Source organism: Neolamprologus brichardi, chromosome 9 (genome assembly GCF_056152115.1).
Source record: "Neolamprologus brichardi isolate AB-2024 chromosome 9, ASM5615211v1, whole genome shotgun sequence".
NCBI lineage: Eukaryota > Metazoa > Chordata > Actinopteri > Cichliformes > Cichlidae > Neolamprologus > Neolamprologus brichardi.
The window spans coordinates 25,139,590-25,158,547 of NC_142112.1; the positions used below are offsets into that span (position 1 = coordinate 25,139,590).

General features: G+C 39.4%; 2 protein-coding genes across 2 annotated transcripts; one reads left to right on the forward strand and one right to left on the reverse strand.

The window, feature by feature from the left end:
* Window positions 1-19: 19 nt before the first annotated feature.
* On the forward strand, window positions 20-5,145 carry uba5 (ubiquitin-like modifier activating enzyme 5). The gene is made up of 12 exons (XM_006795085.3): window positions 20-344; window positions 481-526; window positions 1,425-1,514; window positions 1,627-1,736; window positions 1,824-1,910; window positions 1,992-2,076; window positions 2,176-2,280; window positions 2,390-2,517; window positions 2,609-2,744; window positions 4,008-4,083; window positions 4,188-4,294; window positions 4,652-5,145. The coding sequence occupies exons 1-12, from the start codon at window positions 181-183 to the stop codon at window positions 4,727-4,729; spliced, it is 1,212 nt and encodes a 403-aa protein (XP_006795148.2). The 5' UTR covers window positions 20-180; the 3' UTR covers window positions 4,730-5,145.
* Window positions 5,117-17,527, reverse strand: nphp3 (nephronophthisis 3). The gene is made up of 28 exons (XM_087846180.1): window positions 17,304-17,527; window positions 16,454-16,838; window positions 16,217-16,342; window positions 15,552-15,702; window positions 15,275-15,427; window positions 14,961-15,094; window positions 12,944-13,104; window positions 12,669-12,825; window positions 12,410-12,484; window positions 12,120-12,290; window positions 11,917-12,020; window positions 11,386-11,500; window positions 11,134-11,277; window positions 10,931-11,028; window positions 10,743-10,845; window positions 10,560-10,642; window positions 10,185-10,320; window positions 9,680-9,844; window positions 9,474-9,568; window positions 9,274-9,396; window positions 8,978-9,167; window positions 8,548-8,789; window positions 8,270-8,345; window positions 8,055-8,182; window positions 7,654-7,894; window positions 7,443-7,568; window positions 6,405-6,520; window positions 5,117-6,307 (listed from the first exon to the last, which is right to left on the reverse strand). The coding sequence occupies exons 1-28, from the start codon at window positions 17,525-17,527 to the stop codon at window positions 6,139-6,141; spliced, it is 4,191 nt and encodes a 1,396-aa protein (XP_087702306.1). The 3' UTR covers window positions 5,117-6,138.
* Between the last annotated feature and the right edge of the window lie 1,431 nt (window positions 17,528-18,958).

Here is an 18,958-nt window from a genome sequence, read left to right on the forward strand (position 1 = left end):
AGGGTGTTTGTGCTCGTTTTCTGCACGAACACTGTTAACGGGAACACAAATCCTGACAGCTGGTTTGAGCAGCGAAGACGTGTACTTTCTGTGTCGATTCCTGTAGGGTTTTTGAATTGACGTTTTTGTGTACAGCATTATTATTTCTTTTACATAGTTTAGCCTTCGACTTTTTTCCTGATGGCGACGGTGGAGGAGCTGAAGTTGAGGGTGAGAGAGTTGGAGAATGAGCTGATAAAGTGTAAGCAGAAGCAGTGTGCCGCGGAAGATGCTCACAGTCAGGCACTAAATAGACCGAAAATTGACAAAATGAGCGCCGAAGTTGTGGATTCTAACCCGTACAGGTAAGTTTGTTTTTTAAATGTATTCATTATATGGTCTTTTAATTGATTTTTGTGTAGACGGCTCACTATGTTGAGAGCCGACGCCTTCCTGTGAGTCATACACCACAAGCTAATCTCAGCTGTGTTTTCATTTTAGTCGCCTCATGGCTTTAAAGAGAATGGGCATCGTAGATGATTACGAGGTATGTTCAAAGTTGTTGTTTTTTTTTTTTTTTTTTTTTTAATACTGCACAGTTTCTGGTTGCTCTCCCTTCCAAGTGTTCATATTTCATATTAAACAATAAAGAAAAACTGCTGTTACAACATTAAATTACTTTTATCTAGCGATATATGTTTATAGAAACCCAAACCCGATATTCATAATAGCATGATTACATACAGATGTTTACCTACACTCATTATGGCCATGAATGTTGTGGTGATTTGGGGCTTTTATTGATTTCTTTGATCTGTTCTTTTTCTGGGGTGGAATGATCGTAAGATACATCTTTAATCATTTACAAAACAAAAATTGGGTTCATAAGATTGAATTCATGTTGGATTTTGTCTAATCCACACAGGTTCAAAACATACATTAAGTAAATAAATAAGTACTACTAGTACTAATACTTGGTTAAATGTCTTTCTGCCAGTTGAACCTCAACCAGGTTTTGCCATAACTTTCACTGGATATTTGGCCACTCTTAACAGCCGTTAGGCATAGTCCACTAATTTTAAATAGAGAGATAGAAAAGAGTTTATTTTAAACATGTGTATATATAACTAAAACGTTTTGAGCAGGGTTGAGGTCAGAGCTTTGGGAATGGCCGATCCAGCAGCTTAATGGTAGTTCCTTTATCCATTCCAAAACCAGTTTTGATGTGTGTTTGGGATCATTGTCCTGCTGGAACACCCAATTTTGTCAAGGTTCAGCCATCTAGCTGTTGATTTGGGGCGAAGCTGAAAAGCCCAAACGTAATGACATTCATCCCCAAGATGAGTGTATGTAAATTTCTGTTCACAACTGTAGCTATCAAAGCAAAGTTGGAGGCTTTTGTTTTGAGAAATGTGAGTAATTATTGTTTATAAACTTGTTGACAGAGAATTCGGACATTCACAGTAGCTGTGGTTGGAGTTGGGGGAGTTGGCAGTGTGACAGCTGAAATGCTCACTAGATGTGGCATTGGTAAGGTAATAGAAGCTTTCATTATCTTTCACTTTTACTTGATTTAAATTTAAATCCATGTCCATCTGTGCTGATTTTACCCTTACCATGGCTTGTTCTCGTTTTGTGGCATCCCAGTTGCTCCTTTTTGACTATGATAAAGTAGAGCTGGCCAATATGAACAGGCTGTTCTTCCAGCCTCACCAAGCAGGCCTCAGCAAAGTGGAAGCAGCAGAACACACACTCAGGTACACTGTTTTCAACAGATATCCACTTTTCCACCAAAGCCATTCAGTTTCTTTCAAATATATGTAACTTCCCTGTTCCCCAAACAGAAACATCAATCCAGACGTGTCATTTGAAACCCATAACTACAACATTACTACGATGGAAAATTTTACACATTTCATGGATCGTATCAGGTTAGGATTCATATTGTATATTTTATGTAGTTTTCTTCCTCTGTCCCTTTTTTGCACCAGCAAATAACTGTGTGTTTTCAGTCATGGAGGGCTGGAAGAAGGAAAACCAGTGGATTTGGTCCTGAGCTGTGTGGACAACTTTGAGGCCAGAATGGCTATCAATACAGTGAGTGTGTATACATGTCAATGTCACAAAAAAAAGAGATTTTAAAAAAAAAATACATGTCACTCTTACAAGTTGAATTCATTTTGGTGTTTGTTTCAGGCCTGCAATGAACTCGGTCAGATCTGGATGGAGTCTGGTGTCAGTGAGAATGCTGTGTCAGGACACATCCAGCTCATCATTCCTGGGGAGACGGCCTGCTTCGCTGTATGCTCACACTTAAATAACAACAACATATCTTTGCAATACGATGACGTCCAGCTCTTACAGAAAAATGTAATTGCATTATAAAACCATATAACACCCTCTCTCTTAGTGTGCTCCTCCACTTGTGGTGGCAGCCAACATTGATGAGAAGACCCTAAAACGGGAGGGTGTGTGTGCTGCCAGCTTACCAACAACCATGGGTGTTGTGGCAGGTCTCCTTGTGCAAAATGTCCTCAAGTAGGTTTATTTTCATGTTTTTCTGGGCAGGTTCAAATCTAAAAGTGTAAAGTGAAGTTCAGTATTATTTATTAAATGTTTTGTCTTCCAGATATCTTCTAAAGTTTGGTACTGTTAGTTATTATCTTGGCTACAATGCCATGCAGGACTTCTTCCCTGCCATGGCAATGAAAGCTAACCCCCAGTGTAATGACCGTCACTGCAGGAGACAACAGGAGGAGTACAAGGTGTGTGTGCTCACTGTTTGCTCATGTAACAGGATTACAAGACTGATTAAAGTCCCATTCTCACTGCTTTTATATTAGGGGTGGGTTTTTATAATCGATTTATCGATTAAATCGGATAACGTTAGTGCTGTAAATATTTGACTTGGATAGCTTGGATAACGTAAAATCGATTCATTAAAATCCTGAATCGATTTTTTTAATATAAATTTATTTTGCTCGAAATGCCAGAATCTCTGGTGAAATCTCACAATTTCAACAACCACCAAACAGCTAAGACAGTAAATGAGAGCAGGAACACGGATTCTGCACAAAGACGTAAACACACAGCGCAACCCGCGGATCAGAATCAGTTAGATGTCGCCTTTCTCACGGTCGGGGCTGAAAGCCGACAGCTCGCTGATTCTGATCTGTTGGCGGGTCCGCGCTTTGTGTTCACGCCCTTTTTGCGCTGATCATAAAGCTGTTAGTTTTATCTCTCTCCAAACAATATTGACCGAACCAGCAGCAAAAGAAGATCCAAACTACGCTTCACATAAACATCGTCATGTATTCACTCTGACTTTTACTGTTTTGCTTCGACCACGATGCACAGCTCTCTCTCTCTCTCTGTCTCTCTCTCTCTCTGTACTGTTTCCTGCATTATTCGCTTGCTTGTTACGCACAAGTCTACCGTTGTTTACAGCCCGTCGGCCGACGTTTTTTTTTTTTTTCGTTTTATATACTTCCGAAAAGAAAACCTAATTTCTGCCGTTCAATACTGAACAAATTTAAACGTTTTAAAATTATGCAAAATGCAAAACGCTTCGCCGTGTCTCTAATAAAACCGCTGTAACTTCAGAGGTAACGTTCATGTGTTGATTAATGGTTTTCTTTTGTTTTTGATGTACTGCAGAATATTTTTATAAAATCCCAGGCCAGGAAAATCGCCTTCATGTTTTTTCTGTGTTTTATCTTCAGCTGCTTTGACACAAAGGCATCTGCTGTGATGCTCACACCTTTGATAAAGTCTTGCGAGTGTCAGCTTGCTTTTTATAGATACAAAAATATGTAAATGTACTGATCTGAATTATAATATTTCTGACTGTCAAAATTTCCCAGATTCAAATCGAAGTGAATCGAATCGAATTAAATCGAATCGTGGATCGAATCGATTCGGGACCTTGTGAATCGGAATTGAATCGATTCTAGAAATCAGTGACGATACCCAGCCCTATTTTATATAGTGTTAGAAAAGCTAACCTTACTCACTTGTTTTCTGTTCAGAGGACAGAAGCAGAGCGGCCCAAAGTGGAGGTCGTACAGGAAGAGGAGGAGGTTGTACATGAAGACAATGAATGGGGTGAGCAAAAGAAACTTGTACAGTGTCCTAACTGTAACATAGTTTTTGTGTTGTTGTTTTTTTTTGTGTTAATGTGCATTAATATACAAAAATGTGGTGCGCAGGTATTGAGCTGGTATCAGAGGTGACTGAAGAAGAGTTAAAGGCTGCTTCAGGTACTGTGCCCGACCTCCCAGAAGGCATCACAGTGGCTTATACCATTCCAACTGAGGTTAGTACGCTTTAAGCTACCACAGCTTTGAAACGCCTAACTAGGAGCCCTGTATGGGTAGACTCATTAATTAAAAAAATATACTGACATTTATATCAAATACTTTTTTGCCTCAAGTAATAATGGTGAAGTCAAATATTTACAGCACTAAGTGACTTTTAGTGACTCTTCAGTTTTACTTTGGTTCCATACTGCTTTTAAATGAAATTACTGTGGAGAGTACTGTTGGGCTTGAAGATAATTTCTAAAAAAGTGGCATTTTGTTGTAATGTTTTAGTGTTTGGTCTTGACTATGAACCCAATTCAACTCAATTCTGATTCTACATTCTCTGGATTGTTTTCTCGTCTTTGAACTAGGAAAAAGCAGATGGCGAGACAGTGGAGGAGACTGAACAGAGCCTTGAAGAATTAATGGCTCAGATGAAAAAACTGTAGGAAACAATCTGAAGGTGCATTTCTCCTGTTAATATGAGACTAACCCTTTCTTGCCTGTGCATTCCAACATCATTGTAAAAATGCTAATTGCTGTACGATACAACCAGTTAAAGAATGAGTTCATCTAACCGCTGAAGACGTGGAATGCAATACTGCTTGTGGTATTTCACACGCCGGGAAAAAAAACACACACACAAAAACATCAGATATGTAATTTGCTGACATGGTAAAGTGTTTAGCACTTGAAATGGGAACATTTTCTAATTACATATCAATAAAGCTGAAGATATCAGTTAGTGTTTTGCTTACCGAATGTGTGTCCCAACTTTTCAACATCCACAAAAAAAGAAGAAATGTTTCCTGTAACATCACAGAACAATGTTCAAGTTGTCTCAATAAAGTATTTATTAGATGAACATGTTGGACTTTATTTTTATTTTCCTATACTGCTTTTACAGATGTTATTAACATGGTATTAATACATGAATAGATGCAAGCAGTAAAACATTTTGTATCTTGTATACGTGGCAAGACAATAGGTTTTGATACAATGTGTCCCTTTTGGCCTTAATGTATTGTACCTGAAGCCTTATATGTCACAGTGATGTCTTTGGTAAGACCCTTTAAATATTTTGAATAAATGAATAAATGCATGCGCACTTAATTTTGCATAAACACAGCCTTAAATCAGCTGCAGATAATGATTCTTCAGACATGTGTTTTACTTAATGGTCCAAGTTTTCCTTTCTCAAAACACTGTTGGATATGCATTGCATGTAACAAACGTTAAAATATATATAAAATTCATAATGTAAACAATGTATATTTAAAAACAAAAAGTGCTTGGGATCTGACAGTCGTGTTAATCGTCATCAGGAGATAGTTCACATTCTAATGTTTCTTCTTCTGCACGTTCTCACTAACGCCCTTTTGTACTGGGTGTTTGGCATGATTCACACGGAACAATTTGAATGCCTAGATTGAAAAACTAACATTTAAAATGTGAATATAATAATATAACCTGTTGTACCATACGATGTTGGTTATAATTAAGCATGTTTTTATGGCTGGAGTGACTTCATACCCACAAATAAATCTAGGCTAAGCTGAAATTTAAGTTTAGTGTAGTGTAGACCTGAGTTTAAAGCCTGTTAAAGAACTGATTTCTGAAGTGTATTACACATGACTGCATGCAAAACACCACTGACAGATATCCAGGTTTTTAACATGAATACTGTAAAGTTCACATTCCTTTTGGCAGGTACAGTATGTACCTTCAACCACATGTGATGCATGTGTGAATTTTAAATTAGTTTTAGTGAAATCAAAGGATTTCAGTAACACTGTATAATAGTTAGAGCTGTCCAAACAGCCTTTACTAATCAGCTGCAAAGTACACCTAAGCAGGGTCACCTCTGAGCATGTGGGAGGGGAGCAGGTCCTCTCACACTAAATGCGTCTCCGCTGGAGGAATGGCGAGATGGGGCGTTACCACACACTAATGATGGCTCTGCCTCTTTGATCTCCATTGCACGCTTGTAAAGCTCTGCTGCCTTCTCGAAGTCGCCCTCTTCATAGCTACATTGAAATGTAAATTAAGAAATAAAATTTATAACGTAACCAATAACATATTATTCATAATTAAACCTTTGCTAAATCTTACTCACTAATGTACCTTAGCACAGCCAGGTTTTTGAGGGTCTCCCCAACCCGTGGATGAGAGCGACCCAAACTGTCCTCGTAGATTTTCAGTGCTCGTTCATAAAGGGGCAAGGCATCGCTGTGCTTCTTCTGCCAAAGACACAAAAGAAATCACAGTTAGTTTTGCTCTGCATAACCTAAAATGTTAACAGTTAGTGAGATGACAAATAAAAATTTATACAAATCATTTAAATTCACTGGTTCAACACAAGTTAAATATGCTTATTATAAGTAATTTACTTGCTAGCATAGGTAACTGCTCTTGCCTGCCCTTATTTACGATTACTGTTTTACATACTCATTCTATGTGCATCATAATATGTCGAGGGGGGAAGAAAATTGTACTTTTTACATTTATTAATGTGAGAGCAAAAATGTAAATATAACATTTGATAGGATCACAACATAGATAATAAACATAAAGTTCTAAAAATTTAACCAGCTGTTTCTAAGATGCAGTACTCAAGAGTAGTACTCACATGCATTAGTAACTGTAAAAATCCCATATAAGTCATCATCATCTTTATTTATAAAGCACTTTAAAGCAACCACAACTGATGCAAAGCGCTTTACAGTGGAACTAAATAATATAAATACATATGATATAAAAAAAAAGAAAAAGGCCAGGACAGGGGTTATATGCTCTCTTTTACGATTTCTTGTTATCAGTCGTGCAGCTGCAGATGCGAGAGCAATGACTGACTGACTCCCACATAAAGTGAGTTGCAGTAGTTCAGACGGGATGAAATAAAAGCATCGATCACTGTTTCAATGTGCTGTGTAGAAAGAACTGACTGACTGTTGCCAATTGCCTTGATGTATAATGTATAAGAAGTACTTTAATTTTGTGAATAAATGTTCATAATAATCTATTTTGATTTACATTTTCCTTAATGTAATGTTTTGAAGTCGGATATAGCTATTTTTTCTTAAGTAAGATGATCCCTTTTTTTATTGAGGTAAGCAATTCTGCAGTGCGCAGTTGAGACAACAGAAGCAGGGTAAGTCTCACCAGTTGGCAGTAGATTACTGCCAGGTTGACCAGTGCGGTGGCTACACTGGGGTGCTTGGGGCCAAAACTTTTTTCCCTGATATCCAGCGAGAGCTCATAAAGTGGAACAGCCTTCTCTAGTTTCCCCTGAACAAAACACATGAAGTGAAATCATTTGCCTAATTCAAGACAACATCAACAGAAAGTATCATGTGAGTGCCATTTGTCTTACTCTGCGTTTATAGAGCATGGCGAGGTGTTTGAGTGTGTATGCCAGAGAAGGGTGGTCAGGAGACAAGGCTTTCTTGCGGATGTCTAGAGCCCTTTCATACATGTCCTCAGCTGCTTCATATTCTCTCCTTTCAGTGTGCAGTGCAGCCAGGTTGTTGAGTGACTGAGCACAGTCCGGGTGATCAGGACCGAGGACCCGCTGGCGCATCTCCAAAGAGCGGGTTAAAAACACCTTGGCTGCACTGGTGAGGGCAAAGAGAAGGATTTTAGTTGAGCTGAAAACACACATATTACTGATCATTTGAAGTACAGGTACTAGACAGGAACTATACACCGAGGGTATTGAGAATCTATAATATTATAAAGCAAAATCTGTGGACATGCTAGGTGCTGTTTCCTTACTCTAGGTTGTTCTGGAGGTAATAAAGAACACCCAGTTCATTTAAAGTTTTGGCACAGTCTGCAGAGTCTTTTCCTAGGGTCAGCTCTTCCAGCTGCAGGGCTCTGCGCCTCAACAAACTGAAGCCATACTGAAAGGAGGAGTAGATAAAAGACATCCAATATCTCTCATTAAAGGAGTATGACTAAGTGTGTAGGAATCTGAGAACGACACTCACCATATGACCTTTCTGTCGAGCAGTTTTCTGACGGATCTTCATAGACCTCTTCCTGAGTTTCTCTGCTTGTTCATACCTGAACAAAAGCACCAGATGTTAGCTCTTAAATGTCTTTCTTTAATTGAATCCTGACTTGGCAGAGTGTGATTTAGTCCTCTGAATTTTTTAAATAATCACAACAGCTGGTGTTTGTCTTTAATGAAGATATAGCCTGACTGAAACACCTGCAACTATTAACGGCAATTTCATAACATTAGCCCCAAGATAGTCCTGCTTACTTGTTTTGCTTCTGATAGAGCATGGCGAGTGACTCCAGTTCTCGAGCCACACTGGCATGCTCGGCACCGTAGGCATTCTCGCTTATCTCAAGGGCTTGCTTGTACAGCTGCTCAGCATTTCCATACTTCTTCCATTGGACATAAACTCCAGCCAGCTGGTGCAGAGAGCGAGCTACACTGGGATGGTCTGGATCCAAGGCTGTCTCTCTAATCTCAAGAGACCTTTGTAAAGGTGCTACAGCCTAAACAAATAAAAAATAAACAGAATCAGACATATACACAATTACCATGAGCTCATTCTTAGCAGGAAAAAAAGACTAGACTTCTTCAGACAATGTAGGCAAAATTTAAGCCTTTTAAGACTAGGCAGGAAAAGATGTGTGGTGAGGAATAAACATAGTGTTTTTAATATTACAGCCATTCACCCTACCTGACTAGGGAGGCCCAGATCTTTGAGGAAACGTCCCAAAGTCTCATACAGATTTGCGAGCCTGGTCATGCTGTCTTCACTCTCACAGCTCTTCTCGTAGCGCTTCAGAGAGTCAAAATACTCGGTGGCCATGGAGCTTTTGTCTTTGCCGACATACTGCCAGTAGGCCAAGAGCTCAGAGAAATGACCCCTAAAAAACAAAACACACATCTTTGGCAAAGTAGCTGAAAAAATGCATCAGGCTTTGTGACAATGCCTCGTATGTATGCATGCTTTCAAGCAACACTAACATGTACCTCTTGTAGAGATTTTGAGAGACAAACAAGTTCAAGAGGCTGAGCTGCAGTTTAGGTTTGTCCTCCTCCTGCTGGAGCAGCCAGGGAAGCTCATCTGCGACACGCCACGTCACTCGATCCTGGCTAAAAACACACACACATATACATTGATATGAGTTGTTCTGACAGAGCCGTGTGATTTGTGTGGATCTCTGCAGAACCTGAGTTGCTGGTTGAAGTAATGAATTAGTTTCTCTCTATAAGTGGTGGAGCTACTTCCTCCAGTCAGAAACTCTAGCCTCACAGCTTCCCAAGCCTGTCAGAAAAACAGAAAGATGAAAAATGCAAAATTGCAGCATAATTCTATTATGCATTTTGTTTTTATTGATGCTGCTGTATCATTTTACCGACTAAGAAGCCTAATTACCTGTAGATGTTGAAACCTGATGAGTCCACAACGGAGTGTTACAATGCAGAGTCTGTTCAAGAGGTACAGCAGAGAGGACAGGACAGGCAACTCTACCTCTGGGAAAAGATCTAGTACCTCTGATTCACTCACTCCATTATGGCTGGCACATACAAGGCCCAGTATCTAAAGGCAGACAAAAAACAATCACCTATTCCTCTGCTACACATTGGAAAAAAACATCAAATTAAACTAACTAACTGAGAGGTTTAAAATGATACATAATAAAGTGACTAAATATAATAAGTAGGGTATATGAGTGTCTGCACTACAAGACAAACATGGAAACGTGGGCAGGAACTCTAAAGCATTGCGACATAACAGAAAACGAAGTAAAAGACGAGAAATAAAATTTCACATTCACATTAAAACCAGAAAGGGTATGTGTTTCTCTGATGCCAAATTAAATTACACACATATTTCAAACTAAAAGCAATAAGGACGGGAAAATCTGTGTTTAAGTCACCTCTCTCATAATGTGGCGCTCTCTATCCGTGCTGAGAGAGTTCAATGTCATTTTGAGTGCCAGGCGGTAAAGTGACATGGTGTCCTGACACTGCAGACACTGCTCCAGGCTCTTCTCCAGCAACCCACAGGATCTACTGTTAGGAAGCAGCAAAACAAAACAAACAAAATCTAAGTTATTCAAAAAGAAAAAAAAGGTTACTATTTTGTGAAGTGAACAATTAAAATTAAAATAATTTAAAAGGGTCGAACAGGCTGTCCAACTCTGCAGAGGATACGTGCTGGATTTGAAGGTTTTTATTTTTTTCATTCATTTACTTCTTTATTCATTTATTTTAATAATGTATTTATAATTGTGAAAGCAGAGGTGGCGAACCTGGTGATCATCCTTGCCAGCAGTGTGACATATAATGCATTGCATGTCGATGCACAGCGACAGTGCCTTTCCAGCTTCTTCTCCTGAAACAAAATACACACATTCAGGTATCACAATCAAACATACTGCTGCTAAGGATTTTTAAATGTCTTTGAAGGACCTTGTGATGGGGTCACAACTGACCTGATCCCTAGTAAGTTTGAGATCCATGCTCTGGCACTCTGCATTGACTATACTCCTGACCTCTCTGGGACTCAGTGGGTCTAAGTGGAGTGTGGGCCACAACCTAAACACACAAAGTCGCAGAAAAGCATATGAATAGCCATTTTAACCAATACTGGGATACTGGGAATTCACCGATTGTGTATTACCTCCAAGCCTGAGGACAAGTCTCTACATTGACAGACACCACCACTCTGACATTGACAGGCAGAGGGTCAATTAGCCACTTCATGTGTTTTTCTGCTTGCTAGAGCAAAAGGGGACAAACAGTAGTACAGACAAAAATATACAGCAGAGAGTAAACCCAGCTGAGTTGAATTTTGAATTTTATATAGTTGTAGAGGCTGTTAACCTGTATTTGGTCAATGGAGTCAATGATGATGATAATGTTTCCTTGATGGCGCGCTGACAGTCTTTCAAGCCAGCGGGGAAACTCTTCTAAGATCTTACTGGGCTCCATGGATAAGCCGGAAATGGACCAGAAGTGCTGCAGCAGCTGTTTGAAAACAAACAGAAATAAAAACTGTTTCTTTCAGTAGTTTAATAATGCAGAGTCATCAGTGTAAGAAAGCATTAACAAGAAGCAAGCAGAAATATCCCTTACTTTAACTGTGAGGCGTTTGATAATGAGAACTGGCTCTGAGCTTGTTGAAAGTGGGCGACCAACAAAATGATAAAGAAACAAGGTGTTGGGGGATTGTTTCTGTTGGAGCTCGATCCTGAAGAGAATTCAAGAATAATTAGCAAAGCAGGCAAAGCATGCAAAAGGTCCAGAATATTCCAGATCATTAAAAAGAACATACTTGTCCATTTAATATATAATATAAAACAAGATTCTTTTTTCCAAGGGTGCAAGAGTGTTGGCCTGAAGTGATTGGAGAGTTCAATTCAATTCAGTTTTATTTATATTTCGCCAAATCACAACAACAGTTTCTTCAAGGCGCTTTATATTGTAAGGTAAAGACCCTACAACAATACAAAGAAAACAGAGAAGGTTGAATGGTTATAATTACTTTGTAACATTTCTAAATGGACTGCTTAAAAGTTTGGAAACCTATTAAAGACTTACAACAGTTTTATTTAAGAGGAATTCATGACGTATACGTTATAATTAACTGAAGAAATTAGTTCTTACCATTTGGAGAGTAAAAGAGATTTTCCTGAGCCTGGACCCCCAGATACCAGGAGAGGTGGTGTTGGAGGGGGAGCAGCTATCATGTCATTCAAACGATCTATATACTGAGGTTATTGATGCATCACAGCATTAGTAATATCAATGAAAAGTAGGATCTGAAGACAAAATCATAAGGTTGAAGGGATCAGTAAGAACTGAAGTACCTTCTGGAAGCTTAATTGTGAGGTGGTGCCGCTACAAGCCTGCTGATAGGCCTCGATCTGCTCCTGCTCATCATGTAGGTCCCACAGCACATCTCCCGAGTCTTCTTCGCACCCCTCGTCCATCCCAGAGTCCTTAGACTCAACATCTGCTACTTCAAGACCCAGCAACTCCTGGACGAAACAGGAAAGAAAAAAAATCAGACAAAGAAGGTTTCAGTTTTAATTCTTATACCATAGACTTTAAGCTTTGTGAATTGATAAAAATAAGGATGTTAAAAGACAGTCTGTACCTGCTTGATGATTTTCTCTAGCTGAGCATAAATCAGGCTGGCCCCCTCCTCTGCAGAGCTACTATGATCCACTACCTAGTAATGTTCAAAACAGGTTTGGGACAGACACAGTATTAGATTGCATTTAAAGACAATAAACAGAAAAATATCAGCTTTTTCTCCACAGTTATTATTTTATTTATACTGATGCATTGCATGAAATGGGTTGAAACTAAAAAAAACTTTAAAAAAAACTAAAAATTATTAACCATATAAGTACCTTGATTTTAGCAGCCTTGTCTGCAGCATTGACCCGTTCGAGAAGTTGCCTGATGGGTCCATTTAAATTGTGATCTTCTTCGGTCCTAAGATACAGCACCAATGGACGGCCATCTGGATTCTTAACAAAAGCCTCTTCACAATCCTCCACCACAGAGCTACGGCAATGTATTATGCATGAATATTAAACACAAACCTTCATTAATCTTTCAAGAAAAAAAATAATTTGTGTGCAATCTTTATTATAAGGTTATCAATTTCTTAAACTCACCATACCTAGGGACAGTAGATTTGAGAAGAAGAACACACAGAGAACTCCTTTCAATCTCCTGCTTGCGCTCTACAGCGTATGAAGCCGCATTCTCCTCTGGGAAGAAGACATTAAGGTAGAAATGGCCTAGACTCTCACATATTCGCCGCAATACAGAGGTGTGTTTCTGCAATTAAAACATTAAGCACAGTTTTCCCAGACCTGATTAATAATAAGGTAGAAGGTTATAATAAGGTTAAAGGTATTTTTCACAAAAACTGCCATTTTAAACCCACAATCCCACACACAGATTTTCTCAATGATAAAATCAAGTTTTGTTTTATCTTTTAATTTGATTTAATTAAAATTCTATGAGTGGATCTGACTCAATGAAATACAAAATGTCCAAAATTAAAAAGAAAAAAAATCCAAATAATGATTTTATTGGTATATTTATTGAGTCATTCATTTTTATCTCAGCTTAGTTCAGCCTTTCATAATATAACGCTACAGTCCTATCACTGTGTTCAATTCAATTCAATTCAATTTTATTTATATAGCGCCAAATCACAACAAATGTCGCCTCAAGGCGCTTCATAGATACAGAGAAAAGCCCAACAATCATATGACCCCCTATGAGCAAGCACTTTGGCGACAGTGGGAAGGAAAAACTCCCTTTTAACAGGAAGAAACCTCCGGCAGAACCAGGCTCAGGGAGGGGCGGCCATCTGCTGCGACCGGTTGGGGTGAGAGAAGGAAGACAGGATAAAAGACATGCTGTGGAAGAGAGACAGAGATTAATAACAGATATGATTCAATACAGAGAGGTCTATTAACACATAGTGAGTGAGAAAGGTGACTGGAAAGGAAAAACTCAATGCATCATGGGAATCCCCCGGCAGCCTACATCTATTGCAGCATAACTAAGGGAGGATTCAGGGTCACCTGGTCCAGCCCTAACTATATGCTTTAGCAAAAAGGAAAGTTTTAAGCCTAATCTTAAAAGTAGAGATAGTGTCTGTCTCCCGAATCCAAACTGGAAGCTGGTTCCACAGAAGAGGGGCCTGAAAACTGAAGGCTCTCCCTCCCATTCTACTTTTAAATACTCTAGGAACAACAAGTAGGCCTGCAGAGCGGGAGCGAAGTGCTCTAATAGGGTAATATGGTACTACAAGGTCATTAAGATAAGATGGGGCCTGATTATTTAAGACCTTGTATGTGAGGAGCAGGATTTTGAATTCAATTCTGGATTTAACAGGAAGCCAATGAAGGGAAGCCAAAACAGGAGAAATATGCTCTCTCTTTCTAGTCCCTGTCAGTACTCTTGCTGCAGCATTTTGGATTAACTGAAGGCTTTTCAGTGAGTTTTTTGGACATCCTGATAATAATGAATTGCAGTAGTCCAGCCTGGAAGTAATAAATGCATGAACTAGTTTTTCAGCGTCACTCTGAGACAGGATATTTCTAATTTTAGAGATGTTGCGCAAATGGAAGAACGCAGTCTTACATATTTGTTTAATGTGTGCGTTGAAGGACATATCCTGGTCAAAAATGACTCCAAGGTTCCTCACAGTGTTACTGGAGGCCAAGGTAATGCCATCCAGAGTAAGAATCTGGTTAGATACCATATTTCTAAGCTTTTCAGCGCCGAGTACAATGACCTCAGTTTTATCTGAGTTAAGAAGCAGAAAGTTAGTGGCCATCCAAGTCTTTATGTCTTTAAGACATTCCTGCAGTTTAACTAATTGGTGTGTGTTATCTGGCTTCATGGACAGATAGAGCTGGGTGTCATCTGCATACCAGTGAAAATGTATGCTATGTCTTCTAATGATGCTGCCTAGGGGAAGCATGTATAATGTAAACAGAATTGGTCCTAGCACTGAACCCTGTGGAACTCCATAATTAACCTCAGTGTGTGAAAAGTGTGTTACTTTAAGCCATGTCCAAGAAACAGCCACGTAAAAGTGAGCAGCGTTATAGTGGTACGACAACATCACATGAAAACAGAATGTTTACAGTGTTTACAGTGCTCATCTTACCAACCTTTATAAAAATATCCAGCTCAGCTTTGGTCTCCTGGGTGAAGATCAAGTAGCAGCGGACTGTGTTGCTCCACAAGGCCTGGGGAACGTGAGGTGACACCTGCAACAGACTCGCCACAGCAGCATCCCAATCATCTGACAAAGACAGACACATATGGTAAAATATACAAGTCATGCCCATGAAGAGATAAGTGAATATGTGCTTCAAAAATACCTGCATGCAAACAGAATGATGTTAATAAAAAATCATAATAACTAGGTCATCTAGAGGTCAGTTTCTCAGAAACACTCTCTTCCCTCTCAAAGTTTCCTTACCTCTGCTCACATTAGCAAAGGGCCCTTCCACATCTATTAAACTGTGTGCAAACTCTGGTCCTCTGAATGTTTGCTGCAATTGCATCATGCTGCCCATAGAGGGCTCACTTCCCAGCACACCGCCAGTCCAGTACTCGCACTGTGTTCCTGCAGCTGAAGACATTTAATAAATCATTGTGGTGTTTTATCATCATATTTGCTGGACAGGAAAACTTATGCAGAACAGATTGACGGCTTAATAACAAAAAGTCCCCAATAGTGTGAATTTTTGTCTTACCAGTGACAGTGGTTTGGTTGTCATCTGAATCTGAGTCATTTGGGTCATAAACCTGGATGCCCTGAGCCTGTAACTGTTGAAGTTTGGCTTCCAAGTCCCTTTTAGCCCGCAGGAGATCCTGTATCTCCTTTTCTTTTGTCTCCCGGAAAATCTGGTGGTGATTTTGCCAAAAGGTTAAAGCTGCAAATGTGAATACTAGAAAGAATGCAATGCCACAATTGTTCTCAAACTGTGAGATCCGATACCAAATAAACACAGGGTCAGTATTTCTGATACTTTGGACCTATAAAGCCAGATTGTGTAGCGGAGAGCAATGTGTCAATAAATTTACAAATTCTATACAAACACATTTTAATGACCACTAAAATACTGAGACTAAGATGTTTACTTTAAGATATTTACTAAGATATTTACTTTTCTCACAGTGATTACTTAATCCTACAAAACATACCTTTCATCTTTTGTTTGGAGACCTGGAATCTAAATGTTCCTGTCTGTAAAGCAATCTGGCTCAGCTTTTGTTGTTTAAATGTGCTATGAGCTATAAATAAAATAAGACTTTCTTGTCAACACAAAAAGATTTAGACATTTTCCATAGTGGGCACTGTTTGAGGATGTCACTAGTATCAATCTGATAACAATACCAACTTTGGTCTATGATGTACCTTAAACTGACGTTTTACTTTGTCCCTGTCATGTTCAAATGTGGCAGCCCTCTCCATAGCTTGATATTTTGCCTCAAGAGCACTTTCTTTCTCTCTGAGGATCTTCTGGTAGGTCTTCTGCAGAGCCTGTAGTGACATTGAAAATAGCAGCATCCCACCATCACATTAAATCATCCAAAAGCCCACAACTTTTTCAGTGAGGTTAGAATAAGCCTTGTGCATTTTGTTCATTATCACCTGCAGCTCTGCTCTCAGCCTCTTGTTCTCCTCATCCAGCTTTGCTTCCTTCTTTTGCATGGATGAGATCTCGTTGTTCTTGCTGACACGGAAGATTTCGTACTCTTTACGGAGTCTTTCATACTCTGCAGCATACTCTAGATCCACAGATGCTGTGGATTTGAAACTGGCTCCGATCACACGAGGTCCTCGGCGGAAAGAGCTGCGCAGTAGTCGGGCTTTGGGCTTCACCTCGACGGGTATCTCACAGGCCTCCCCGCCTTCACCCCCATACCCGTCCTCGATAACCTCCCCTGGGCTAACCATAGAGGATGCGGTGCCCATGGTGGCCAAATAAGTTGGAGAAAAAGAACTGCTCAACTTTTTTCGATGCTCATAGCTGCTCCTGTGTAATAAAAGACGGAGCGGGGATGGAGTGTCAATTAAGGAAATCTTTTTTTGATGGGTTGTCACTGGCATTTCTGATCTTTAAGTTGTTTTTTTCCAGGCCGTCTCGTAAAACAACAACAAGCAAAAGGCTAAGCTCTTTCCACAAAAGCAACAGGTAGCATTAGAATTATTTGTATTTATTTATTCATGTATTTATTATTAATAACTGAAAAAGTGACAAAGCAACGCGTTTGCAGTTACTATCGAAATGGGTTTAAGCATACCCGACTAATAGCAACAAATCCAGATGAACTTAGTTAGCTTCGTTAACATTAAGTTTTGGAGCGGTTCAATACCCTAACGGCGTCATTTATTAATGTAAAAACTAAAGCAACGGCACAGTAAAGTGTTTTAGCTGAGAAGAAAACTGCCTACACGCCCAAGTTTGGCAAATGAAGGTTAAACAAATAGCTACACTCACGGTCCGCTCCCCTCACAGCTTCTTCCTGGCTGCCTTGGTAACAAGGAGAAAATACGGGTACCCGCACAAGTCAAAAACAACAGAAGTTTATTCCCCTCAAAAGTATGGGAATGACCCCATCTCTCGGTTATCAAAGAATTACGTTTCATGATGTAATAAATTCTGCCCCAACACGTAGTGCTTAAAACATTGTTATTTTTTATCATCATCGTCATCTTCGTCATCTTCTTTGAGCTGCTCCCTTTAGGAGTCGCCACAGTGGATCATCTGCCTCCAGCTCACCCTATAGTTTGCATCCTCCTCTGTCACACTAACCTTCTACAGGTCCTGCTTCTCCACGTCCACGAATCTTCTTTGTGGTCTTCCTCTTTTCCTCTTGCCTGGCACTCCCATATTCACCCCGTGCCCAGGAAATACATCCTCTATGCCTCCTCTGCGCATTTCACTTTGACTGACCAGGTCAAAGTAGGTCTCACTACCATCTTGTAAACCTTTCTGAAACAAATTACAACACTTTACTTCATGTAATAGGTTTATTTTATAGTCTACATCATCAGGTCTGCTCTTTTAAAAACTGTGTTAAAACTACTCTATCAGTTGGTTCAATGTTCTACTTGTGTCAAATATCAAATAAGGTATTTATATTGTTTATTTTACTATGACGTAATCTACAATCACAAAATCAACTGTTCTGTACAGAACAGTTGATTTTGTGATTGTGTTTGTCACCATCAAGTGGTCGATTTGATCTGCTGCAAACGTCTTCAATCTTAGACAAATACTCTGAAGAAAGTTACGAGCAAACTATTTAATATTCAGATGATTAATTTTATTTTCAAAATAAGCGATAATTAGGTGCTAAAGCTTCTAAATGAGGTACACTTTTTGTAAAGTGGACAAAAACCCCAACAGCACACAGAGAACCTTCAACTTCCCGACACAAAGAAACCAAAACTGTAAAATAGCTCCTCGACGTTTCACCTGGGAGGCCTGAGCAGTTGTGCTGCATATTTATATATACACTACTGAGGCCATTGTAAACACACCATTTAGATTTCTGAAAATGTGCACATTCTTCTTGTTGGGTTGATCCCAACAACATCACAAAAGCTAAAACAGTGGCATGCTTATCACGTTGTTGCATCATCTCTTTTTAGCAACATTTTGTAAGTGTTAAGGCACTGAAAGCACCACACTGTTTATATCCTTAACCCTCTGTCTCATTTTATAATGTACCACGTGGCTCCACTAGGTAACGCATTTAGACTACAGGAAGGAAACTTTAGCAGTCCACAGTTCTACTGCTGAATAATGCAGTTGCCTAATAACGCTTCTGCATCTGATGTGGATTTAACCTCTTGGCATTCTTACCAGACCCCCCCCCAACACACACACATACACACACACACACACACTATTTCTTAACAATGAAATGTGATTATTAAAGTAGGTTTTTTTTGTCATGAAAACCAGGATTCTTTATTCAAACTTTGAACCCTGGAACCAAAATAGACTGCAAGAGGCAACAATTGATTTTACTTCCGCTGAAGTTTAGGGCTCTTATTCGGAAAATGAGGTCACAGACTTTCAGTTACCTTTTGTGTGACAAATAAAGTATCGTAAAGCAGAAGCTTAGATGTTTCACTCCTTTGGGG

What these genes read in the sequence shown, in the direction of transcription:
- uba5 (XM_006795085.3), top strand. Translation starts at nt 181, where the DNA reads ATGGCGACGGTGGAGGAGCTGAAGTTGAGGGTGAGAGAGTTGGAGAAT. An exon ending in CTAGATGTGGCATTGGTAAG is followed by an intron (nt 1,515 to 1,626) that starts GTAATAGAAGCT and finishes GTGGCATCCCAG; the next exon opens with TTGCTCCTTTTTGACTATGA. An exon ending in CCAGAATGGCTATCAATACA is followed by an intron (nt 2,077 to 2,175) that starts GTGAGTGTGTAT and finishes TGTTTGTTTCAG; the next exon opens with GCCTGCAATGAACTCGGTCA.
- nphp3 (XM_087846180.1), bottom strand. Translation starts at nt 17,527, where the DNA reads ATGACGAAGATGACGATGATGATAAAAAATAACAATGTTTTAAGCACT. An exon ending in CTTTGCTAATGTGAGCAGAG is followed by an intron (nt 15,095 to 15,274) that starts GTAAGGAAACTT and finishes TGTCTTTGTCAG; the next exon opens with ATGATTGGGATGCTGCTGTG. An exon ending in CCATGCTCTATAAACGCAGA is followed by an intron (nt 7,569 to 7,653) that starts GTAAGACAAATG and finishes TGTTTTGTTCAG; the next exon opens with GGGAAACTAGAGAAGGCTGT.